This window comes from Cuculus canorus, chromosome 4 (genome assembly GCF_017976375.1).
Source record: "Cuculus canorus isolate bCucCan1 chromosome 4, bCucCan1.pri, whole genome shotgun sequence".
In the NCBI taxonomy this organism is placed as follows: Eukaryota; Metazoa; Chordata; class Aves; order Cuculiformes; family Cuculidae; genus Cuculus; species Cuculus canorus.
In genome coordinates, this window is record NC_071404.1 from 45,645,303 (window position 1) to 45,672,702 (window position 27,400).

The 27,400-nt window shown below is 36.2% G+C and overlaps 1 protein-coding gene across 2 annotated transcripts in view; it reads right to left on the reverse strand.

The window, feature by feature from the left end:
* Window positions 1-381: 381 nt before the first annotated feature.
* The window catches only part of GUCY1A1 (guanylate cyclase 1 soluble subunit alpha 1), a 38,535-nt gene continuing 11,516 nt past the window's right edge, over window positions 382-27,400 (reverse strand). For both annotated transcript variants that reach the window (XM_054065597.1, XM_054065596.1), the window contains exons 2-9: window positions 18,059-18,470; window positions 15,146-15,207; window positions 13,455-13,513; window positions 11,681-12,390; window positions 9,766-10,251; window positions 9,126-9,269; window positions 6,535-6,689; window positions 382-4,552 (exon numbers count right to left, since the gene is read on the reverse strand). In XM_054065597.1, the coding sequence (XP_053921572.1) occupies window positions 4,351-4,552; window positions 6,535-6,689; window positions 9,126-9,269; window positions 9,766-10,251; window positions 11,681-12,390; window positions 13,455-13,513; window positions 15,146-15,207; window positions 18,059-18,307 (2,067 nt within the window). In that variant the 5' untranslated portion in view covers window positions 18,308-18,470 and the 3' untranslated portion in view covers window positions 382-4,350. The remainder of the gene's footprint in view (window positions 4,553-6,534; window positions 6,690-9,125; window positions 9,270-9,765; window positions 10,252-11,680; window positions 12,391-13,454; window positions 13,514-15,145; window positions 15,208-18,058; window positions 18,471-27,400) is intronic.

The window sequence follows — 27,400 nt, forward strand, 5'->3', positions numbered from 1 at the left end:
ATCGAAGTGCTCATTTCCATTTATATTAGAAAACCACTGGCTCAAATTTACTGTCAGCATAAAAAATCCACTGAAGCACAACTTTACAAGGTTGTTTACTTTGGTTTAGATTCTTTTACAGTTTATTATTTCTTTGACTGGCTCTCCAATTTCATGTTCCAGCCCTGCTGCATATTTAACATTCAGATCCTACTGTTTGTGCACAGGAGAGTACTTATCTTTAATTGTTGCATCTGGATGTAGCAGAGGTACCAGAACCATTGATGATTTTCCATCTTTTATTTGTGCTTCAGTACAAGAGCAATGCTGAGTAACCCAAGACAGTGAGTTTTTTGCTCTGCAGAAAAGGACTGTCAGTGAACTCATGCAAATGGGATTAAGAAATAAAAGGGGGGGGGGGGAAACCCACAAAGCTTATATCTGATTATTTTCTCCATATGCAGTTGTGAGCAGCCATACCATCAAAGATCGCTTTAGAGGTCTAAACACTGTTCTGTCTAGACTTTAGAGGTAGAAAAGAAAGCCCTGGCTTTCATTTCAGAAACAGCCTCGAGTTAAATCTGGTTCCTGCCAAGCTGGCTTCTGATAAACTGGAGCAGGGCTTTGAAAGTAACACAGTGCCTTGAACACTGTATGGCAAATAGCCACAAAAATTACTGCTGTTTCAGGAAACAAAAACTCCCCTTCCACTGCTTTTGCAGAACAATGAGCACACATAAAAAATGGTAGCAGCTAGAGTGGCCTGCGAGGCTATAGGATGGGTGGGGTTTGAAAACAGGGCCCCTTGCCAAGATTCAAGAGAATTTCCCCTTAATTCTGATGGCTTTCAGCTGGAAATACTGATTGTGCCTCCTGTACTATCTGTTGTAGCTGCTTCTGCAGAGAATGCAAAAGAAAGCGATGGGAGAAATAAACTGATTTGGGGGAAGGTCTGAATTCTATCTTTGTTTTTGCACGGTAGTGTTTTTGCTTTGGTTTTGCACAGTAATTCAGGGAGAAAGAAAACATCAACTCCACATTGATTGCACTTCCTCTAAAACCAGCAGTGATTTTTTCCAACATCTCCTTGCAATCTTATCAGGTCTTGCCTGAATGAAATAAAATTAGCTGAATTCTTTTGCTATAGCTTTTACTTCAGCTATCTCACTGTTAAGATCCAAAAGACCCACTTTATTTATTTCAAGGGCCATTTACACTTCTTTGGCAAAGAAACTGCGATGTGATAAAAATGTATCTTCCATCACACAGTGTAAATGTAAACAGGAATCAGCCTCATAGAATCTTCATGAGCTAATAAAATAAAAATTCACATAATAATGAAGCTGTTTCTGGACGTAATAATAAGATATTTATACGAATAGCATTGCGTAGTCTCTGCAGACTTTAACGATATCATATAACATATATACAAAGCATCAGCTTAAAAACAATTCTTTTATTTCTTTGCAAAATCTCGCGATATTGTATCAGTTAAATTGCCTTCCTTTTGTTTATCTCAACCATTTGCTTATTGGCTTTATCTGTTTCCTTTTTTCCCACTGCCTTTAATTTAAAAGATTAGTTAAAACGTGAAAGGAACGTTTAAGATCTAAGTGAAAAGATTAGTTAAAAATAGCTGCCCTTTCATTAAATACATATTAATTCATCAAAAATCTTAAACAGAGGAACAACTTCAACAAGACCTGAATTCTTGTTATACTTAAAGCTAAGCATAGACTTGTGTGGCCTTTTGCAGAACAGGGCTGAACAAAAATACATTTTAAAACACTTTCTTGAATCATTGTCTTAATACCTGCCTAAATCCTATGTACTTCACTGAGATACCAGTATATTGCTCTATGTGCACACTTGAGGACCTTGTCAGGATTCATCTCTGAACTAAGGCTGAAGTTGACATGGGAATGTTTGAACTTTTCAGAAAAAAAGTTAGTGAAATAAAAAGCAATTCTACTCCGGCTGGTAATGTAGCCTAGGGTGTATTAAAAAAGAGAAGAGTTATAAAAAATAATGTTGGGAGATTAATTTCAGCTGTAATAAGAACTTTGGCCAAGGGCAAATTTTACTTTAAAGAGAGACACTTAGGAAGGTGTCAGGAACTGCCAAGATGAACATTCTCCCAAATGACAGATTTATATGAAATCTGGCTTTGAGAATGGCCATCACCCAGTCCAGCAACAAACAGATCCTTCTAAGGGACAAAAGGAGATTCACTCCTAAGAGCCCATTCCATTTGGGAGACACAAAGAAAGAAGTCCTTATTATTTAAAAGCCCAAATTTTTGCTAACATTCAACAGATGACATGGATCGATAGATTCCTTCTGACTTCAGTCATTACTGGCTTAATATTATGACCCTACTGAAAAGTCAGTAGTCAAATACTCTCACATTTTGAAAACCAGGAGCACCCACATGTGACTGCTACTAAGCTCTGGGTATTTATGTCAATAGAATAAAATTTTCTGACCAAAATAATACTTCAAAGATCAGTTGCCAAGTACCGCATAATTCTTGTTTCCTTGAAACACTGCTATTAAAATGTAACAAATGTGTTCTTGTGCATGTGTTTGTATATATATGGCGCATATGAGAAAGAGATGTGTGCATATCTATAATACATAGACTCTCAGGTTCCATTTTGTGTGTCACAGAATTATAGTTTCTGTGCATCTTGGATGGATAGGGGAGACCTCAAGCACTAGCAGGATTCAATGTTTCAAGTTTTGTCCAAATGCTTACAGCAAATCTGAATTAAAATATGCTTTTAATATACTCTTGGTGCTAGTAACTTCTAAGGACTTTTCTCAAGGCTCTAATGGTACAAATTCTGTATGAGTTTCTGCTGCAAGACAGTAAGATAAAACACTGCACTGAGCTTCAGAATGCATCAGTGAAGTTCAGAGTATGAACAGAATGGCACCTTAGTCTAATGTAATTGCTCCCAGAAAATATTCAGAGAGCAAAATCTGATTCAGTGGCAAGTAGCTTGAAGGAAGACTTTTATGGCTTGTTATGCTAAAACTCAAGAGCTTAAGAGGTAATAATAATAATAACAATAATATCTGATACTACTGGAAATATTTGTATGTGTGTAAGCAATGACGTTGTCCATCCTGTTGTTGGGATCAAACTGTGCAGCACAGAGCAATTTCTGTGCAGATGGATCTACTAGTTAGAGAGGCAGAGTCCTAAACTCAGGATTCGTAACTAGCTCTTGTTCTGCCAGTTCTAGAGGCAGATCCCTGAGAGTTCTCCACTCATGTTCCACAATCCACAACAGAAAAGCTTGTACTCTAGTAATATTAATACTTCATATATGAGTTCATATGTTTTAAAGCATTTTTGTTCACCTGTAGATTCTGCTGGCAACTCTAAAGTGAGCACACCATAGGTAGTTCAATAACAAATCATAACATGCTGTCCTTGAATAAGGATCATAGCTTTAAACTGGTATACTTCTGTTCCATTTTATACAGTCTGACCCGAACTTCCTTTCTAAGCAAAGACTCCAAAGCATGTTTTATTACACTTCTTTTAAAAAATTTGAATTTAAATGACAACAAAACCTCCACATTTATTGCTCTAATACATAATAGCAAGTAGATATTATTTTTTGTAAAGTATTTTAAAAACCCCAAGAACTAAACTATTATTTCATGATTACAGACACTTTAGTATGTGATTACACAGTGCTTTAATCTATATTCATTTTATACAGAAAATACAGTTCATGAAACAGTAAGCAGCAAACTCCTCTAAATATATATGTATTAGCTACAATTAGCAGCCTGATCCAGAAGATGCTGAGCACCCTCTACACATTGACTCCAGTCAGTGGTAGAAGATGGTCAGCAGCTCTTAGGACAGGGCCCCAACAATGCACTGAAAGAAGTATGTGATAGCAATGACAATATTTTAATGGAGATTTTCTTATGACATCACTAAGAAAATATGTTTTAATAGTCATTGATAAGCACCAGCTCATAACACTGCATGTGGCTGCATCACTTGCACACTACATTTCCTGACACACTGCATGTACGATACATCTAGAATTGTCAGCACAGAGAGAACTGAGAAAGTTGTTACGTAGCACTTACAAATTACCACAGAGAAAATGTAGTTTTTAGTAGCATTTTCAACAGTGAACTTGCACTATTATTTTAGTGACTATGTTCCTTATGCAAAGGAAGAGTAAAAAGTAGTCAGTGACATACTTCCTGAAATTTTAATACTGGCTTTCAGGTGTTAACAATCTAAAGTGCTTCCATGTTTAATACATTCTAAAAAAAATTCAATTTATACAAAAAAATCCAAATATTTATAAATTTATTACATTGTGAATGTGCAATTTAGTCTATTCCTGTTTCCTCACCCAAAAAATTTGCATTACTATCTTCCAAATCTCTCTTTTGAAACCAAGTCTGTGAGTTTGTTCCTTCAGTATAAGCGTCCAGAAAATAGCAAATTCCAGGAATATCACTGGGAAAATTTGGTGGAAGTTCTTCTCTTGAGCGAGGTGTGAACACAAAACCTGGATCTTCCTTTAACAACCTAGAACAAAAATGAAATGTCTTGATTAAAAATTATTCAGTCACTAATTGTTACTAAAAGTGCAGTCATTCAATAATTTTTCATGTATGGCAGGGCAGAATGTGGCAGGGCAGAATCTAATTAAAAATGTTTCAGCTAAGGAAATACTGAAAAGCTTGTTACTAAACTATTCAGATCCTCTTACCAATTCTTATAATTTTGCTTTTTCACACCTGGATCCGCTAAACCCAGTGGTCTATGTCTGAAACACACATTGCTGGTCTATAGGGATAAATAGTGATGACAGGTATCTCAGCTTTCAAACAATTATTGCAATATAGAGGAATTGTGAAAGGTGTCATAATTTTATCAGTATATTTAGAACTGGTGTAGGAATCAAAAAGAAAAAAAAAACACTAAAAAGGAGGTTAACACATCATTGACTTGGGGAAAAAAACAAACACACCACAACAATAATAACAACAGTTTTAACCAAACATCTTTAACCAAAATGCCTACTTTCTAGGCACTCAGGGAACTAATTATCTTTTTTTTTTTTCAACAATATATTCATTTCAAATATTCTCTTGAGATGAATACACAGCCATGCAGAAACCTACTTATGCCACAAGGAATACGCAAGTATTGTGTGGATGAAGTGTCTAATGGTCTTAAGAAATGATTGCAGCCAGTGTAATTCAAAATTATTTTCCATGTGGATATGGAAGTAAAATCACTGTTGGCCAGCACTGTTCTTCTGGCATACACAAAGTCTGGCGATGATAATGCTATCTCTGTATTTGTTCAGAGTGCAGGATCGAAAAGGTGACTTGCTGTGTTACTGTGCTACTTTTATCTAAATCACTTATATGAGATAATCTAAACCTTGGTACCCTGTAAGTCACACAGCACATGCCGCAGGGCATGTCAGGATCCTGTACCAAATTCTCTGTCTGATATTGGTCACAAGATCTTGCCACTTTGGCATTATTGCCACAGGCATTATTGGTTATGCAGCACTAGGTTCAAGCTGAGTAGGAACAACTGGCTCTCCAGGCTACATTGAGGGCAGCAGAGCTTCCTTTAAAAGGAAAAAAATAATTTAAATCCCTATTTCTGCTTATTTTAACTGAAGAAGAGACAATTGACTCTATCAGCTCAGTGGCATAAAATTAAGACCTGGACCTGGAGTTCAGATGTAAACTGCTGTTACCATTGAATTCAAAACAATTTCCTATTATTTCACTGGGCACCTGTAAGACACTACTACTTGGCCATGAACGTGATGCAATGTAATTTTTAAGGTAAGTTAAACATATACTACAAAGGGAGTATTAGGTTGGGAGGACAAAGGAAAGATGCTGTATTTACCACTGTAAAGCCTGCTACCTGTCTGCATAATCACATAGCACACATTACTAGAAATGTCTGTTCTGAGTGAATAAATAATACAGCCTAAGTTCCATACCAAAAGGTTCAAACTGAGTTGGGATCAAGGCCTGTATAAGCTAACACAGGCATGGTTGATTCATTGGAAGCTATTCATTCATCTTCCCTAACCAAAAGTGAATGAAGATGTGTAGGATGATGCTTAACAATTCCTCAGTTAGGTTGTTAATTTCAAGGGCACCTGCAGCCAGACCGGTGTGCAGTTCACACTGAAAGCCACATAGCTCAAAGAGGAGCCAACTACAAGAAAGAAGGAAAAAAAAAAGAAAGCAAGAGGTATACAGCTGCAGGGTAGGAAGCAAAATATGCCCAGACAGTCCATTTATTTAAAATGTAACATCTGAAAAATAAATATTGGCTGTTCCCTTTCACCCTTTTCCTAGTTGCTACTGGTTGCGTTCCGACTAAAAATAATCATGGTGTATTCATGAGCAGTTAGATAAAAAAAAGGAAACAAAACAGCAGTATTTCACAGGGGAAAAGAAAAGAACAAGATAATGAACTATTACAGTATCTACTTCAAGTGGACAATTTACAGATATGAAGCACTGTACCTGTGAGTTGTTGGGCTGACATTTATTTTCCTAGGTATACTGCAAGATTCAAACTTATTGGCAAGGGTTACGTTGTTTCCAAAGAGGCAATAACGAGGCATTTTAACCCCAACAACTCCAGCAAAGACAGATCCAGAATGAAGACCGATGCGCATCTTTAAATAGAAGACACAAAATATTATAATGTTAAACTAAATTGTTAAAGTCAGTTTTATGAATTCTTCCTCTATTAAACAGAAAGTAATAATGAGCTACTAATATAAATTGAGTTAGTACAGTCTCCCTAAAATGTCCATATACTGGTCGTCACTGCTCATAGAGAAGAAACTAGCTGACGCTTAGCTTGCTTTGCAGTTATCTTAAGTAATACTTCCTCTGATATGACTGTGATAACGCTGATCTCTTGTGGCAGTAAACTCATCTAGAGACATCACAAGTTACTATGACATTTGACTACTTTCCTGGCAGGAACTACATGACCCAAAGTTGTTAGTCTGGTGACCACTAATGATAGCACTTGCTGTCAAGGTCAGAAGACAAGTCTTAGGAACAGAAAAGACAACACATATATGCTGTAGTTCCAATTGATCTCTATTGACAGGGTCACACACAGAACAAATCCCAAGCACAGAGTACAGAATTTCCATAATTGATCCAATCTTTCAGAAGTTGACATGTTTTGATATGTCTTCATTGTACCTCACACTCAGATTTTTGAGGTTGCTGAGCTGGTGCTGTATTCTCTCTTGATTTTTTTAGGTTTACTTTGAGATGTGTTCTTTCTTTTATGTGCATTATACATATGTAGACAGGCTTGTTTCAGAGTAGCACTCTTACACATTAATGGCGTGATGTTGGGAAGCTTGTACATCTACTGTGTGTGCTACTCTAAATATCTAGAGATCATGAAGAAGTCACAATTTCTGATTTTGAGTGGAAAAGCAGAAAAGCTTGCAACAAAAGAAAATCTGCTTACACAGCAAAGATGGCTGAAATACGTACATTGATATAGAAGGCTGATTTAAAGATAACTGGTTTGCAGTCACGCCTTTCTGTCTAACAATTTATATATAAAATAACAGTAGACTGTGTGATGTTTTTGTTGCTTGGCAAAAGAGACAATGCTTTCATGAAGCATTTCATTACAATAGATGCATACTTTCTTTAAAAATATTCTTTTTTTTTTTCTGAGAGGCTTCCAGTAGGTGCCTATACAATGCATTTTTTTCCTCCCCATCTTAAAATTGCTTTTTAAAATGTAATAGCATTCCTCATTCAAAATTATAGAGTTTGCACTTGTGTGGAAATTATAAGCATGTAATAATATTGTCAAGATGTTTCCTGATTTTTTAAGCATAATTTAATTTGATACTGTGAAATACAAAGAGAATGATGTTTATTTATAAACTAATACTGATCTCTATGATAAATGTGGAGCATGTAATCCTCTTAATAACTGGGTTATTTTTGTCTTAGAATATAAATAATTCCTTAATCTAAAATCAAAGAAGCCTAAAGTTTTCTAAAGGAGCAAATAAATAGATAAATGTTAAAAATGTTCAAATGAAAGACATAATGAACTGAGACGCCCATATTAAAAATAATAGGACCCCATTCCAGGATGGTTGAACTTGGCAGAAAGTCCACATCATTTGTCATACACTTGGGCCTTTCTTTTTTTTTCTCAGTCAGAGGCAAACCTACATGAAAAATTCAGTAGATGTGTATGTCCTCATTGAAAGGAAGCCATAAATATAACTTAACAGTGAATCTAACAGTTGCTTTGACAGCATTAACACCGTTATCTTATGGTAGTGGTTCAGTGACTGTAAAGCAAGAAGAGTAACAGCATCCTTTAAAAATGTGTGGATTAATGCAACCAGACCATCTTTGATTATTCATATCTATACCCGTTATCTCAAAAAACTTCAGATCATAGAATCGTTTGGGTCGGAAGGGACCTCAAAGATGATGCATTTCCAACCCCACTATGATGGGCAGGGACACATCCCACCAGATCAGGCTGCCCAAGGCTCCATCTAATCAGAACAACATGTGGCTTTTTGCATGGAAAATATAGCAAGACAAGAGCGGAAACGTAGACAAACCCAAGCAGATTTAAATATGCCTACAGAAGGATTTAGCTACTAGAGGTTCAGTTTTCAGTTCACATTTTCTTTCATCAGCCAGGGCTAAGATCATTGGCAGCCATGAACGTGAATTCAATGAGATATTCTCATTGGGTCTAATTTTGAGAGAGGATTAGTCTCATTAAAAATCAATAACAGAATATTCCACACTACTGACAAATTGATTTCTACTGAGACAAAAACTGCAGCATCGCAGCATGCACCTATTGATTCCACTGCATTTAAGTCTTTTAGGTTGATTTTCAGATCTCCGTTTCATCTTTACCTCTCCACAAAACTCTCATTCATAGAAATAGAAAGAACAAGAAACTTCTCCAGCCGTACATTCTTGATTCCTCAGCTTGTCTGAGTTAATGCAATGATGTAAAATTAACAAATTAACAGATTTAAACAAACAAAAATGCCCACTTTAACCACATAAAATACAATAAAATATATGACCTTGATAGGCTCTCCATGTGGAGACACCACCTCATCTGACAGCTCCATCATCTTCAGGGCCATCAATGCTATTTGAACAGCATGTGTTTCACTTTCTTTGTGTAAACCTCCAGCGACACAGTAGGCATCTCCAATAGTCTCAACCTAAAATAGGCAGATTTGTTCTTTACTGTTAGATTGCTTGACATATAAAAGAATAGTAGTCTGTGGCTTACTTATGTAAGTACAAATTGTACTTACATATTGACTGAATCTTATTTGCCCTGCTAAATTACTTAAGTCCTGGGCAAATCCTGCAGCATCATTCAAAAGGAAAAAATGCACAACTTGTATTTATTGCTGGGCATGATGCGAAAATACTCTTCCTTGCTCACCTGCTGTCAGGCACCCATTGCTACATCAAACACATATCTACTCCAGATGCACAGCACTGTCACTGAAATAGATTTTTAAAATTGGCTCTTAAGTTTTGACAGACTTCCCTCTTGATATTTTCGTTTTGCAATTTATCTTAATATATCTTTCTTATAATGAAGGTTTAGGTCAAATTAACTTTTGGACTTCTATTATCCTCTATTTCATTTAGTTGTAATTTCCTTTCTTGCCCCAGAACTTAATAAAAATGCAATAAATTGTGTACCTTGTATACATCTAGCTCTCCACACTGGTAATCAAAGCGAGTATAAAGCTCGTTAAGCATGGTGATAACCTGCATAGGTGAGCATTGGGAACAGATGGCAGTGAATCCAACAATGTCAGAGAAAAGCATTGTGACGTTATTAAATTTCTTGGCTTGCACAACTTGTCCCTGCCACAGCTGCTGAGCAACCTCTCCAGGAAAAATTGAAAACAGAAGATCTACGGTCTTCTTCTTTTCTTCTTCAAGCGCTTGGTGGGCCTGTTCAAGAGTTGCTTTTAACTTTCCTAACCTCTTCTTCAGTCCATCTTGAGCTCTGGCCTGCTCTCCTATCAGAACAACATCTCTCAATGCATTATGAATGGGGATATCTGAGAGGTACAATCCACGTCCCGTAAAATCTTCTAGTCTATCCACACAAGGAGATCCCAAGAACAGGATGGCACTGGATTCAAAAATATAGATCATTTGGCCTTTGAGATCCATCACCTAAAACAGTTAAAGAAACAAGAATTCATGCAAAACATGCATGGCAACGGTTTAGAAGCAAGACGTTTCAGAGGAAAACAGATTTTGCTGAAATGCAGGAAATCAGACTGGTCCATAGTCCTTACATTTTCATGTAGCTCCTTAAGAGAAAACACAGGGTACTAAATCACAGAGTCATCAAATACGTTTATTTTGCTTAGCCTTCCAGTGCAAGAGTTAAATCACAACTTAAGGATAAACACCTAATTATGTTTGAGTATCAGTATCAGTTTTAGCTTAGGAAGAAAAAGAAAACAAAAAGAAGAATTTTCGTGCATTTTTGTCTATTGATAAAACGCTACTGACTACAGTGGCCTATGAATTTCTGCTAGTAACACTAGTTCATTGTAAAATAAAGTGAGAAAACCTGCCTCAATTTTATCATAGGATGTTCGGTACTCACTGCAATTTAAAATTAACTGCATAAATGGCAAAAAACATTTTAATGATCTAAAAAAGCAAACTATTTTGTGTGAAGTGTTTTTATGTCCCTTCTGTATTCAATTGTGTAACATGCAAGGTGTTCCAGATTTCTGTCTGAAATTGCTTTGAAAGACTATTTTTTGAAGAAAACCTGTTACTTGCTAATAGATATTTGCCTATGTAAGTATAAAAAGAAGCAAAGGAGAGTCTGCTACCCCCTGTAATCATTAAACTGTTGCCTTCACCTGAGATGAAGTAGATAATCAGTGCTGCATTTTTTCACACTTCATTAATAACTGGGTGAAAGCTTTTTTTTTACTGTTCTTCATTTAACTTCTTGGATTGTTGTATTTAAACCGGTAATTCATTGTGGAGTGCCTCAGGTGTAGATAAGCTGGAATTCAGCTGTGGCTCATGATGAATAAAAGCAGTCATTGAATATTCAATGTTTTTTACTGGGACAGATCATGTGCTACGGACTCAGCAAAGTCAGTAAGTAATACCATAAGCTGAAATGAACCGGGACCTTTGGCAACTGCATGTGATGAAAACATCAGAATATCAAAGACAACAAAATATCAAAGATACCAAAGTCTGAAAAGTGCACAGGAAATGTTTACTTCTTTCCCCAAGTCCTAGAGTTGTTGTTTTCTAGATGACTGAGGGGCACATTGTTAAAGCTTTCCCCGCCCCTGTCCTTGTATTGGAGATGCCCTTATTCTCAGCACCATGGAACGTCACTGGCTTTGTCTCAACTTACTGAGTTTACAGCAGTAATATTTTTTTTTAAACAGAATAAAGTTAACAGTCAGATTTTACTTGTGTAAAAGTCCTAGAGCACAATGTTGACTGAATATTTGCTTCAGAATCTGAATAACGCTAGAGTGCCCTCATTATTCAGTTGTATTAGATGCACTTTAAGAAAACAAACTGATCATAGACACAATGGTTAGGAAAAATCTCTTACCATGGATGATTTCATATCAGTATTATCCCATCTTCTGACTCGTACAGTAAATTGCATATTTAGCATCGTCATTATTCCACTAAAAGTGCAGCTTACTTTGGGGGTAAGAATTTCAAAATACTCTTCAAAATTTGGCTTAGCTTGAAATTCTCTCCTGGTCAAAAGTCTTCTTATCCCATTTCCAATTTGAAGAACTGACATATCCTTGTCAAACATAAAATGAAATGGGAAAGTCTTACAGAACATAGAGGCAGGAATCACAAGTGAAGACTGTGGTTTACATGGAGATAAGGAAGGTTTTGCACTTTTTACTTGTATAGAGTACAGCAAATAAGGCTGATTAGCAAACTCAGTGCAGTCATTATGGAAACAAGGAGGCATGAGCATCACTTCCACCTCAGTTTCATACAAAATATGAGCTGCTGCTTTAATAATACCAGATAGAATAAGACTCGTGATTTTCTTAGGAAAGAAATAATATACATTTAAGAAGTCCTGATCTTTCTCCAAGCATAATATGGAGGCATCTTCAAGTCTGTCTTTTTTTCCCGCTTCTTGGCTGTGGCCACTCTGTTTCAGCAGTGTAGTGAAACTGTTCAAGAAGTCTTTAAGGGTTCCTCCAATAACCCCTAATATGTGTTCATCCTCTTCATAGCATATTTTGAACAGCTCTTCTCCAAGAGATTCCCGTAGAGACTCCACAGAAACACCTGCATGAAACCACATTTTAGTCAGAACTGCACTCATCATGTTGAATGTCAGGCTAACCTCCACTTTTCTTCATGCTAGACCAAATCAAATTAGCAATATCCTTTCCTGATCCAGCACTGACACCTGAGGGCCCTCTCATTTAGGAGTCCTGCTGTAACCAAAAACATACTCATGGTGTCTGGAAAACGGAGACAATAGGTTATAGTTTGGAAAGATCCAAAACACAGTCTTCTTTGTAGAGATGTAGACAGATTAAATGCACATTTTGGCACATGATATAACCCAATTCTTTTAGCTTAGTATATATATATACACACATACGAAATATAAATAAAATCAGAATTAAAACATTTAAAATAAAAATAGAAAGTAAGACACATGCAACTGTAAGTACTATGCCTGATCAAAAAAATTACATGACCCCAGGAATATTCCAGGGCACTGAAACTAACTGGCACAGAACAGCTCACATCTTTGCTAGTAAATTTGTTTTGACAGGACAGATGCATGCAGACTCACTGCTGCGAATGTTCCAACTCCCCAAATGTTACTGGGAATCATTTGGAAAAGTGGTATCTGCCACAGGTCAACTGTAAGCCAGGACCAGCCTAACAGTTTAAGTGTACAGAAGATCATGATTCAATTCCTGTAAATCATGTTAATTTACTATTACTGATGTAGCCAGAGAGTTCCATATTGCAAATTACAGCTCTTCTCTTCCAACAGGCTATAGTCCTTCCGAAGATGAAAAGGATCAAACAGTTTTTCATGAATATAAACTTGCAACTTATTACTGAATATACATTACAACTCCCTCTAGACGTCAGTTTTGGGGACTGATGATTCTATGCCAGCTCTGACTTGAGAAACTCGTTTCTTTAGCTCATATTTTGACTTTCTGAACTATTCACTACAGAGATCACAGTTTAGCCTCTGTGTTGTCAGCATCACTGCAGCCCTTACAGCAAGGACATTATTTCTTAGTACATGTTACTTTACATATGTAATTTACATATAATCTATGTATTGTACATATATCTATTATTAAATAAGCTTACATTACCTGCTGCATTAGCATGATCGCTGATTAGTTTTTCAAAATCTTCTCTATCCTCAGTTTTTCTGTAAAGATCATAAAATATAAGTAAACCCTATGAAAGATCAAGATAACCATAGTAAAACCATAGTAAAACCAGTAAGTAACAGAAGTTAGCTATTCTGTCTTTAACATGTGCAGACCAAGTTTTGCTGATCAAATAGGCAGTTTTTCATTAATGCAAAATAAAGTCTTGGTAGGATCTTAGATTATCCTGTACATTTGCGATAAATTAAAGTCTTAGTTGTCTGAGCTCAGATTATAGATTGAGGCCAAATGCTATAGACTGTCATTGATTAAAAACCCTGAGGCTAAAACAGTCCAGTTTTCTTTTGAAGCCAGAACTATATTGTGTAGCGTATTATAAAATTTAATTAGAATTTATATTCAAGCATTTATCAGAATTATAGTGCATTAAATTCAAAAGAGACAAGAAGGTAATTCTGGTTTGAGAGAGGAAACACCAATAATAAGAATTAACTTCCAAACTACTTGTTCATTCATAGCAACTCAGGTTCTGTGATACAAAATTGCATCCCTCTGAGTTCTCTGAGGTCAATAAATGTCAATCCAAATGTCAGACCCAAAATGCTGAGAAGAACATGTAGCTTAAATTAACCTCCATATAACAATAAGCTTTAAATACATGCTTTCTGACTTTCTTCACTTGAACTATCTTAGATATATTTATACACAAAAGCAATAATTGCATTTACATCTGTTGTACATTTGTGTGATTATATCATTCAGAAGAGTAAAATAATTTTTTGTTTCAAACTAATACTCCAGGAACCAACACAAAATTAAAGATAGGGAAAATATGCACAACAATAAACCACTCAACAATTGCAATGCACACCTGACCAGATGTCTTTTGTTCAGTCAATGCATGTAAAATGCTTTAAAAATATCAAGTATAATTTAAAAAGATTAAGTGCCAGTATTTATTCTTAACAACATGAGAAGCAGTATAGTTTCCATCTTCATTATTTTTGTCTACTTTTGAAAGGAGATTTATACTGAGGGGCTTATTTTTTCAGATGCATTCCATAAATATAATCCTCTATGTATGATGAGGAGCTAAGAAATTCTCAATCCCTACAAGGCTCAAATGGTTAATATTGGATTAGTATTAAGGAGTGCTGAAAATCAAGCTGAGTTCCTCAGAAATAGAAATCAGAAGCCAAATGAGCCCAGTGAAACGTGTGTCAGTGTCTGTAGCATATGATTGTATTAGAACCCAAATTTATTTGTGTAATACTAATTGTTTGCATTTAAAATACTTCTCCCAGGTTCCCAGAAACACTGGATTAGATCCATACATAACCATATATACCTTTGCACCTATGCCTAGTAGGCTCTTGAGTTCCTCCAAAACACTTGCTCATTTTCAACTAAGTCCTTGCCTGTTTCCCGACACAAATGGCTAAATTTGCTCATGTAGTCAACTTTGTGAGTGACATAAATATTTGTGAATATTTTAAATAAACTAAACTATTATTGACTTACATTACATGAAATGTTACACATCAATTTGAAAAGCTAATTGAAAACACATTTCAGATGATCCAAATTCCAGTCACCATCCCAGTCCATATGAACTGTCTGCAAAACATTTTTGCCGTGAAGTTAGTTGCAAACCCATTACATATACATACCTGGTTTCTTTAATTCTGTGTTTTGCAAGTGTTCTCTGAAGTGCAAGATTTAGTCTTTCAAACTAGGGAAGAAAAAAGGTATGTTGATTAAAACGTCATTGGTGAAAATCTAATCATAAGATTAATATTTTTTGCATAGAAGAATTACTTTGCTGTAAAAATTACTTGCTTAGGATTAGCATCTTTTGTCAAGATGCTTTATTTGTTAGAAACACTGTGTTATTTCTGTGTTTGAGGCTTAGTTAATGTTGATGTCTTCAGTTCCAGTAATACTCTAATTAAGCTGTATAGCTGATGTACTCCGGTGGTTGTGCATTGTAAATATATCAACATGCTTTACCTCCAAGTTGTAGATGGCAAAGACAGTGCTGCTAAGAAGTAAAAACTAACCTGATTTTCTATAATTATGTGCATCCTCCCAAACACTCTTCCATGGATGCAAAATGTAGAAAGAATTTTTCTCAATTTAAAATATATCCTCCTAACAGAAAAAGGCAGTTATATCCTGCATTATGCCCACAGGAAAGCATTAAAAAGTGGCTTTTTTATTCAGTAACGTTTCTTGGAATATAAAGAGTTCAATTTTTTTTCTAGGCAATTTTCAGAAGTGTCAAGACTGAAATTGCAAAAGGTAACAAGAATTTAAAATGCAGCTATAAAAGATCAAGATAGATTCTGTGCTTCAGATAGCCTCCTTTTCCGTTTTGAAGATTATAGCTTTTCAAGATAATCCTATTTATTTTATGTATAATTTTGGCCTCATATACTACAAACCCAAATATGCTCCAATGAAAACCTAGTCACTATAGATAACCTTTGTAAAAGGATTCCATAGTAAAAGACACTTTGGAGTGTCATGAATATTACCTTAATTTACCTCGATCCCATGGTTCCACATCCTTTCTGTAGTTCCTAATTGGAACATTTTCCAAACGTGTGTATTTCAAATTGTTGGGCCAGATAAATGGTCTCAGGTATGTGCTCTCTGATCACTTGAAACACAAACCTCCCATAAAGACAGGGTCATAGAATACTGCCGTGATATAATTTGGCTGTGAGGCTTGCTGTGGTCTGTCTTTTCTCTGATTCTCTGATTCTCTACTGCATCTTTTATTTTCGAAATGCAAGTTTGCACATGTGAAGAAATTATGTCAAAGAAAGGCAACATATTCTGGAGACTTTTTTCCAAGCAAACATCTAAATTGAACAACTGCTTTACCATGTATATGATTGCAATGTAAATTACATCTCTGTATAAACTGGTACAGCAATTGGTATGCCTTCCAATTCATTCCTTATCTCCAAGTAATGTTCTCTACATTTCTGTAAACACCCAAAGAGGCAAATAAAGCAATCGCATACACTACATTATACCTCAAATTTAATCAACACTTATTCTGGATCCACTACATCCTGGGCTTCAATGCACAACTCACTGTTTTAATAAGGAGTTCACGAATCAACCAGGGTCATAACGCACCCCCTGTTTTGGAGTTTCCAGTTGGAAAGAAGATGATGTTAGGTGCTGATGGTTAGGTAAGGCACTATTAAGTATCTAAGCAATGAAACAGATTTTTTAAAACAAGCAAAATCGTTCTGTGGAGAACTGGGATTGGGAAGACACTTAGATTTTGACCCCAAATCAGCATGAGACTGCTATACTTGGATAAATGTCCAAGGAATATGACGAAGAACTGCAATTAGCTGTGACAATTACCTTGAGCTTCAGCATCTGCTGGGGCACATGGTCATAATACACTTGACCTTACCAAGCTTTTGTCCCAACTGATGAACTAGCCTATCGTGATGATAACATAGGCAACTGCATACATTTATACCACTCTTAAAAAAACCCAAAACTAATTATTTCATTAAAAATCCCACCAATACATATACTAGAAAAGCAGTACAGCAGTGGGAACACCATAGAAACAGTGCTTTGTTAGCCCATTCTTGAGTTAAAAGTCCTTTCCTTCATACATTTAAAGATTAGTTTAAAGGTATGGATTTCCTCTGTGGAAGTGCAGCAGCAGTAAAAAGGAGTCTATCAAAAGTTGATAATGTAGAGTTTTAAAGAAAGGGCAATAGATGAAGAGCTGTGAAAACAGATCTGCAAATAGATTTAACAAAACTACAGCACATTTAGTAAGGTGCACTGAATGTCAAGTAATAGAATTGTACTTAAGTGAGTACACAGAGTTATCATTTGTAGTTCCAACCAGTCAGTTCATTCACACCTTCCACAGAATCTCAGGCAAGCCCTGGTTGATTGTTATGGAGCTGCCTTTTTCATGTTCTTTTTACAGAGACGAACCATGGTATTCATGTCCAGTCAAGCAATCCACTGTGCATGTACTGTACCTGTTTTCAGTTCAGTTGGAGCACAGACATAAGAATACCTCTTTGGTAAACACAGACAGTATTTTTTTAACAAAACGGTACAACGTAAGGTTAGCATCAAAACAGCTATTTTAACTTTTGTGATAATGACTTAATGCACGTAGCGGTATGCATTCAGTTACGTGAATTGATGAGCTGATCACATAATTTACATAATTAGGTAAAAAGACAGAGTTTTTCTAGTTGTATCTGTAGGTAAAAAGTCGCTACAGAAATACATGTATTTAAAAGGAACAATTACAATGATCAGTGAAATGTTGCAATTACAAGGCAAAAATGTAGGAAATATGGGGAAGGGATGGTGTGAAAGTGTAGAGATCTGACTGTGGCAAAATTTTATCCAGAAGGAATAGAAGCGGGTGAAATAAGGATTGAAACTATGTAGTACTACATAAGAACACAGACTCTGAAGTCAAAATGATTTCCTAAAAGCTTAAATCTAAAGGCTTGCATAAAGTGGTTAATATCTATAATTAAATGCCATTAAATTATTCTTATGTGGCATATATTTACCTCTGGAAAGATTAGTTTGCAGATGCTTTCAGTTAATGTGTGCAGGTACACTCTACTTCTGCTTGTTTTCCTTTGTGGAAGGTTTCCTTGAGCATCTTTTTCATGGACTTCTTTGCAGATGGGCAAAACTGCTCTAGAACCGGTTTCTGTGCAGTCCTTGTCCTGTTCCTCAGTAATGTGACTTTGAGTCAGTAAGGAGAAAGGACATTCCCCTGTGATCTTCAAGTCTTTCAGTTTTGTACAGAACATACTGTACGAAGTCTCTCTCTTGAGATTAAGAGTACTTGGCTTTGTGTTCAGTAGTTCTCTTCTGTTTACTAACAAGAGCAGAAGATGCCAAAGGAGTTGACACAGCACCCACTATGGAAGATTATTGGTAGCTATAAACCACTACAGGAACAAATGTGTGCCCCTACAAAACAAAAAGAAAGGAAAAAAAAATTAAACCCATTTATTTTCTCTTTTAAATTCCCGTGACGTGACTTTTATCATTTGTGCATTAAAACAATGGCTTTTCTAGGACATTGCTCAGGAAAGCACTTAAACCCATGTACCATTTTAAGCATGTAATCCCTACTGACTTCAGTGGTTTAGGTAATTAAAGTTGCGTGCATGTTTAAGTTCTTGGCCAAATTGGGGCTCTAGTGATTAAGGCAAAGGAGCTGTTTTACCTGATATATCTTTGGTCACATTGACAGATGAGGTTTCTGGAAGAGTAGAGAGTAGAATTCTAATGAGAAAACCTTTTTAATTCTTCATAAGTAGCTATTAAAAAGTACCTGATACAACACAAAGAAATGGATTTGTTACAGATACTTAAATCTAAATTAACTTGATGCCCAAGATACCCATTTTGTTATAGAGAAATGTATGATTACAGCTAGCACGTGCACTTCTGGAACAGCAAACTGTCCAAGAGCAAAGGTTAGCATGTCTGACTGGTGACAACTAACACCATGGGAATGTGACCACGTAACTGATGTAGTTGTTTGGAAACACTGTGGAATTTGTATGCTTTCGAAGGTAATATCTTTCAAAAACACATTAAAAAAAGTGAGCTGAACTTCTTATCTTAGTAATTCTTCACTGTTAGTTACATTTATTTTAGTAAGACTTAATCTGAAAAATGCTCTTCCCTTAAGGTCTTCATTTTCTACTGACTGTATCTCATTGAATCAGATCCTCTCATCCTCATATAGATGCTCTAACAAGGTAATCCTTGAGAGCAACTCTGGAAGCAGCTGAAAGTATTACATTTGTCTCCCTGGAGATCCAGCACAATAACTATTTCTCTCACAGGCACTGTGGCTTTAATCAGCCTATGCACCACACTGCTTATTTCTGCCCGAGACACCCAAAGGGCTTTTGGGGTCACACAGGAATTGTACCAGGATTAAAAATAACTAATTCCTTGATACAGGTTATGAGCTGCTTGTTTTGAAACAGCTGGAATGAATGGCACAGCAGAGGAGTGCTCCAGCCCAGTGCCAGCGACACAGATAAGAAGATATATAGGCAGAAGCTACTTTGGCTGGACCTGCTGCTGAAATAAAATATTTGGCAGAAAAGGCCCTTTTAAAGTATGCTGTAATACTGATGGTGTCAAACCAGCTTCTAAGGCACATCTATCAAAATTATTGAAGTACTATTATTATAAGAATAAACACAATGCTAAGAACAAGAGGCTCGAGAATGTTTACATAACATTATATATTTCTGATTTCAGTTTTTACATAGAAACTCATTTGTTTCTACTGCATGGATAGCAGTAATGCTTTATTTTTTATTGCTGGATGCTGTCGTGTAGCAAATGAGGCAGTGAAAAATTTCAAGCTTTCACTCTTAATACAGAATATACATGATGCTTTTCTTTATTATGTAAGCATTGTTGCATATATGTAAAAGTATTTTTGTTCAGAAGCCATTATATAACCTTGTATTACTTTACTAAAAAAGAAAAGCAGCCTCCATTCCCCCCCCATTTTCCATAGTTAGATTGTTCTGTGTACTGAAATAAACTTATGAAAAATAGTAACATAAATACACATGGGCACCATTGTCAAAGGATAAAAATAATACGGCTTTGATGTATTTTACATATATACTGATGTGTTTTTCTGAATTTGGGTCTTAAATTTCAAGATAAATCTTGATAAATTTTATATAAAATACACCAGCATTTTGGAAAAAAAAAAATGTCTTAAATATATTTTAGTGAAAAAATGTTTAATAAAACTTTAAAAACATCTCCCAGTGAATGTAATACTGCATTTATATGTGCTGCTATTTAAAAAAAAAGAGTTTCTTTTTCTGTGAGGAATGCAAGACTGAATTAATGGTTAAAGTAGATACCAACAAATATTTACTGCATTGCACTTCACTAAGAACAAAGGAAGTGAATGACCTTCAGCAATTACCAACAGTTTCAATGGTCTGTTTTTTTTCCTGCTGGTGAAACTATTTCTCTCTTTCTAAAAGATAATACTCCGGAATTATCTGAGGGTTCACTTCCATGGTACCACACTGTATTTTAATTAAATGACATTTGATGTGGTAGGAAAAACATCCAGGCAAGTAGAATGGGCTATGTGAAAGAAGAGATGGCAGTATTTTACATCTGGAAAACCTTCAAGTTTCTAGAAGCTGCCAAGTGGGAAGGAGAAGTCCCAGAAGATGGTCATGGGCCAGGACTTATTCAGACACAAAATGGACACTGATGTGAAGGTCCCTGAGCCAACAAAGCTGCTGGACATGAGCTACTATGTTAGCAGCTTCTTTTTGCAATGCAGCCCAGCATCCTTTGTGCATCCTTTGTGCAGCAGGACACCCACATTCAGCCTCTTTCTGCCCTGGTGGGAACTGGAATTCATGCCCGTGCTCTGAAGGAGCCCTGGGCTCCTTCCAATTGCTATTTATGACAAAATCATCATTGGTTTGCAAGGAAGTGGAGATCCAGAATGTTTCTAGTAATAATACTGCTGTACAAAACCAGTATAATTAATATACAGATCTTTAAATTTCAAATAACGATGACACAGTTCCTAAAGAAAGCTTTCTGCAGAACTATTTTCCAAGTATTCTGAAGTTCTTGTTTTCCCAGAAACAACTGGATGGTCCTTTGATAACATATATCCCAGTTCAAAACCATTATCAATAATAGGCATAAAAATTTTCAAGCAGTGACCAATTCAAGACTCTTCCTGATCCCTGCAATTACAAGTCCCTCTAAATCACATCTTTAAAGAAACAAAATAAAAAAAACAATTCCATTACACTTCAGAGGATTCAAATAATGAAAAAAACCCTCAATATACTAATTCTTCCTTTATTAAAACATCAAGTTTACATCTGGTATCCTAAGTGCATCTTGTACTTAATATTAAATTCAGAAAAAGAGTCTACTGTGTTGTAGGAAAATCTGTCTCATTCAAATGGTAATAAGAGAGTTGTTTTAAAGGTCTGACAGGAGAAAGATAATGAATCACCAGTGTAGAGTGAACAGATGGAATTTCAGCAGTATAATGGACTTTAAAAAGGTATGAGAAAGATGATGGCACACATCACAGGTCAAGTGAAACATCTGCAAATGTGTTTCAAGAATGACGAAAGCCAGCCCTCCCGTTGTTCACAATGTTTAAAGACACTTTCTGACCATAACAAAAAAATAAGAAACATGAGGAAATATGGGAAAAATTTCTGGGCTTAATTCCTCTACAAACATACTTTGAGAGAGCTCACCCCACGGGAGACGTGTTTAATTCAATTTCTCCATCTCTGTCATATTAATTGCTGTCATATTTGTCTTGGGAAGCAAATTTAAAATTAAAATTAAATAATCTGCCGTGAAATCAAACTACAAGCAATCAATTTATTCAATGTCTGGCTGAATGTAACATGGCACTGTGCCACTCAGAAAAATGAAGATGACTTTACATAGTATAGTCATAGCAGCAGAATAACTTAACAGTGCTCAAAATGCTTTGTGCAAACATTTCATTGTATATTTACATCTATACTTGTCTTACAGCCAAAATGTCTTCCTGTATGCTTATTTGTACTAGTTGCTTCTGAATATTTCCCTCCGCTAAAACATTTCTTCACAGTGCCATAAAATACAGTGCAATGAATCAATCAGGCAGTAAAACCTACTAATACTAACACAGCCATTTATAAGAATTCAGCAATACCATTTCTTAACAGTAGCTAAACTTACGGACGTGGCACAAAAGTTAGAAGCAATATTAAATACCTTTTTCACATTACAAGCAGTCCTTCACTTAGAGTAGGACAGAATACAGTATTACGCTATAATGACTTTTTATTTTTACATATCACTTTGTTAGATGAACTGATGCCTGTTGAGCAAGAATTAAAAAAAAAAAAAAACAACCAACACCAAAACAACAAACTCCTTAGTTTGCTTTACAGCAGTCAGAAAATAGCGCAGACTGAATCTAACTTTCTCCAGCACAAGAGGGATTGTAGCACTTGCAGGAGCTCCATGTGGTTCAACAGAAGCAGCTGTTGACTTCTATCTTGCCTTTATATAAGATGGAGGCTCGCAATTCCCATTCAGCTCTAATCTCTGCAGGATTCAAAAGTCGCTGCCTTTTGCCCCTTGCTGGTCAGTATGCCTCAGCAGGGAGCCAGGCAGGAACTGACTTTTACACATTGGCAAAATGCAATCGGCTTCTAGCAAGACAGGTTAGTACCCATCACCCCATCAGTCACTGTGGATTTAGCTGTTGTGCCTGTCAGCAGAACAAACACAGGGAAAATAGCTGAAGCCTACAATTTTATCTTATTAATCTGAAGAGCAATATCCACACTTCATTTTTTTCTGTTTCCAGTGCTCTGTGTAGCAACAGAATCAAACCCCTGGTGATTTGTCCATTTCCAAGGATTTCAAGGCGGCTTCTAAAATACTCAAGAGAAAATCATTCAAGTCTGCATCAATATACAAGATAATATTCTGAGAAGTCAAAATAAGTGTTTATTAGTCTTATTAAATCCTGTATAAAAATGTAAGCTTCATTGTTAAACATGTTCAGTCGCACACCTTCAAAGCATTAATTTGTTTGGCCATTGTTGCTTTGGAGAGCACAAGATGTAAGTAACTGGAGGAGATGGGCTGATCTGTTTACAAATTTCTTGGTGGTAGTGAGTCATATCTAATAGAAAACTAGGTAGAGGACATCTTGGAAAAGAAGTGTTCTTGTGATGAGGAGTGAGATGTTTTCCCGCATCTCCCCAGTCAGAGACTAACCCATCATCTGAAATTTGAGGATGCCTCATTTACCCCTTCCCAGTAATCCAGTCCTGTCGTTAACACAGTAAATACATTTGCTAACCTACCTGGGGAATACTGTTCCGTTATACAAGAATAATGTAAAAAACAAATCATGTGTATCTTGCATATCAGGTACAGTGCACAGTAGGTATAGTACTTCTAAATCTGCAACAGCCATACAAACATGATTAAAACATAAATCAGACCAAACTGCACAGAGGATATAACTCTATAAAAAGAAAATTGCAAAGCCAAGGAGTCAAGCTCAAGGAAATCTCAAATAGAGGTGACTACCTAATCCTGAAGCATTACCACCCTCGTGAGATACGAGATTTACTTACAGTAGGAAGTAGTACCTTTTTTTCCAGCAACATTCTAGCCTCTTTCACAGATTTTCGTTATTTAAGCAAAGGCAATAACTGATGAAAAGGTTGTTATGCTCTCTATAGACCAGGATGAGACATCATATTGGACAGCGGACTTCACAATAATTTACTGGTATGCAAGAAATTACACGATTCAGCAATCTCAAATTCCGCTCTAGCTCTCAAAAGGAATATGATTCGTCAGGCATTAACTTTCCTGCTTGTTCCCCCAGCTTCCACTCTTCTTTCTGACAAATGATCCCTAGTTGTGGTTGGTCTGTACCCGAGAGTCCTTCAGACTAATATGACTGTAATTGCTATTCTGTGCTGTGTAAGCCCGGTTCCAGTGAGCTTACTGCCAGACATAGCTCTGTTTGGAGATATTTCTAAGTATACTCAAAGCACTTTCTGTAAGCCACACTGTACTTTTGATAGTAAGGAAGTACCACAGAACACCACAGCACTTAATAAACCACCTAGTGGAATCACAGTGATAACTAAGCTAAGTACAAGGTAACAAAGTAGCTATGATAAAATAAAACAAGTCATACCAATCAATTATTATTTTAAGAGTCCATACACTTTAGTAAACCCAAATCAGTGCTGTAACTCATCCCAGTGAATGTCCTATATGACTGCTTACGGCAAGCTAAAAATCTAGACCTTGCTTAAAATATTGTAGAATTTCCTCACCTTTCTACCTTTTTTCTTTAAGAAGTTTTAAGAAACAGAGAGCCACAATCAAGTATTTCCTCTGTGCTCCAAGTGAAATGGATTGTGAACTGTATTGCTGCGATATTAGACAGCTACCAAGTCAGAACATGAAGAAATTGCCTTTGTTTTCTCAGAACATAGATTACCTTCTTTATCATCTTGTCCCAATTGTAATCAGCAGAAAATACATTTAATGGAATACATAAGCAAGCTTCGAAACTGCAAATATATCTCACGTTAAGGACATCACGAGACATTGCTGCTTTAAAATACTAGCATTCGTGTAATAACACCGAGCTCTATACCTTGACAGAGAAACCAGTGTTCTTGAAGACGAGGAAGACCCCTAGTTTTAAAGCATCACTGAATTTCTCATACTGTTTTTGTGACTGATTCATTTCCCACTAATGGTCTGAAGCAAATCCCTGGATCCAAATATAGCCCTGGTAGAAGCCCAGGCTCCAGATGTGAAAGTTACATTGCAGCCATATCTCCGGTTTCAATTAAAGACACAGGGGGAACCCTAATTACTGTACCCACGTTTTGGCATGTAGCTAAAGAAAGGACCGATTCTCAAATGTTGCTTATAAAATTCATATTTGTCATTTTAAGTATCACATGTGCTTTCAGAGGGTAAATATTTTTCCTGTGCTAGGACCGAATAACAGGGAGACATGCTGAGAAGATAGCGTGGGAAAAATATTCTCTTCCTGTGAGTCAAACCCTATCTGTGAAAACACTCCACAGCAAGCTCAGCAGGCAGCCTCTGAGCACCTGATTTTCTGCTCCCTCCTTACAAGCCGAGGCAAAAGCAGCAGCCCACAGATGTGGCAGACCCTCGCACCCTCACCCCTGGTCCAAAGCATGGCTTGTACCATCAGCAAGGCGAACAACAAGGAGATAGTTCCCCTGTAAACTCCAGGTGACTGCTCATGGGCGTTTTTCCTGAGGCAGAGGTAGAGATGCCTCATGAACAGTAGAAGCAACCTGCTGTATGTAACCACAACACATTATTTCTTTTTTGAGAAATCCTGATATCGATGATACCTCAAGTGATCCAGCCACCCCGATGAGGAACCAACTGAAACAGAGGAGGTGCTGCAGTGAGGACAAGCAAAACCAAAAGCAATCTGAAGTGTCTGGACACCATGGAAGTACAATACTTCCTTGAAAATTGTAAGAGAAAAACTAAGAAATAGATTTATGTCTTCAGAACTCTTTCTGTCTTTTCATGAATTAAAACTTGTCCTGAGGACATGCAGTATTCATGACAGTTAGCAGGAGTTTATGCGAAGATCGAAGTCTTGCTAGAACCAAATGGAATGTAAATTAGAAGCCACAAAAAATGAAACACTGTGTTTCTAGAATATGAAGTAATTCTCAATTGTTGTGCTTACAGATTCTTTCCAAATGCCTGCTTACAGCTGAATCTCTCAAATTTATCAATGCATATAACTTTACTCATTTAAGGAGACCTCTCACTCTGAATATCTGCAAAATCTGATTTTTATTTAGCTCATAGATCAGATTTTTTTTAGTAGCAAAGAAAGTAAAAAATTATTGTATTTATTCTGCAAGAAAAGTGAAATCTAGTAACTTTTTATCTCATAGTGCTTTGCACTGAAATATTTAGCTAGTATTCATGACTTAGCCAGGATAGCTGCATCTTCTGAAATAAATGAAACATTAAAGTGTTTTAAAATTCCAGCTTTCTAATGCATGAAGTAACTTCTCATTTAAGAACCATGGTCTGGATTAACTATGAAGCATCTTCAGAGATGATAAAATAATTCTTCTGCTTCTTCAAAGACTCTTGTCTTGCTGAGACTTGTACATGCATGTATTCTTCTAACTGAAGTTGAATGTGAATAAATGTTTATGCAACTGAAACACAGGTTTGCATAAATACCATTATTGTTACTGTTTTCCCAAAGATACTGGAGAATTGTAGAGCAATATAAAACACTGATTGTAGCATCTTATGACAGTAGTCAAATATTCCCTTACTTTTTCCCAGCTTTAAATTATAATGAACAGCAAGTTATATAAATAATGGAGTACTAAAAGTTTCCCTCAACTTCATAGATCTTAGGGAACTGTTTGAAAACTAAGTCTGTAGGAAGCAATGCACCATTAGCAGATTTCAATTGCAAAGTTTTCTGACTATTTGCCAGCTGCTACTTCTTGTTAACAATGTCTACGAAGTCATTTTCACACTGAAAATCACTGACATCTATCTTTCATATTTATTCATAGTTAAGCATTCATGTCAACTCCCATTGAAGTAAATAGCAGGTTTCTGGATATAGCAGGAATAGGGTTAAACCCAGTAGTTCTGTGACTAATTTGCGTGTTCTCTTATTTCTCAAGTAAAATATGGCCTTGGCTTTTTTCATTTTGGGCTTTTGCACATAAGTGTGTAGATGTGAGGGTAAACACAGAACTGAAGTCATTTGAGATTCTGGAAAAGTTACTTACTATGCATGGAAAGCTAGTAAGAGGAACTTGTAATTAGTGAAAATAGTTTATCTTACAACAGCAAGGTCATGTCTTCGTAATATTTCTAATAGTGAAAAAAATATATTGATTAAAGAGGTATATTCAACCAGAATAGATGGTTTAAGAGGTGTTTTCAACAGCCATTATGCAAGTACTGATTCTGCTTTATCTGGAGGCCATAGAAAAGAAAGCATCTCTGAAGAAAAAGAGAAATCAGCTACTTTCCCAATTGAACAATCTTCCATGGTATCGGCAGGGTAGGACCAGCAGGTACCTTTCTTTTTGATTAAATGCTTACAGATGGTTTCTGCTAAAAAACATGTTTAAAATAAATGAAATTGCACTGCTTGTGCACTGTAAATTGGTACCTTTGGTTTTTTATTTAACTGATTGGCCTATTGATAGCCCATCCCTTTCAAAATTTGCTGTTTTAAAAAAGATCTGAGTACACAATAGCAGTGGATCTTAGCTTTG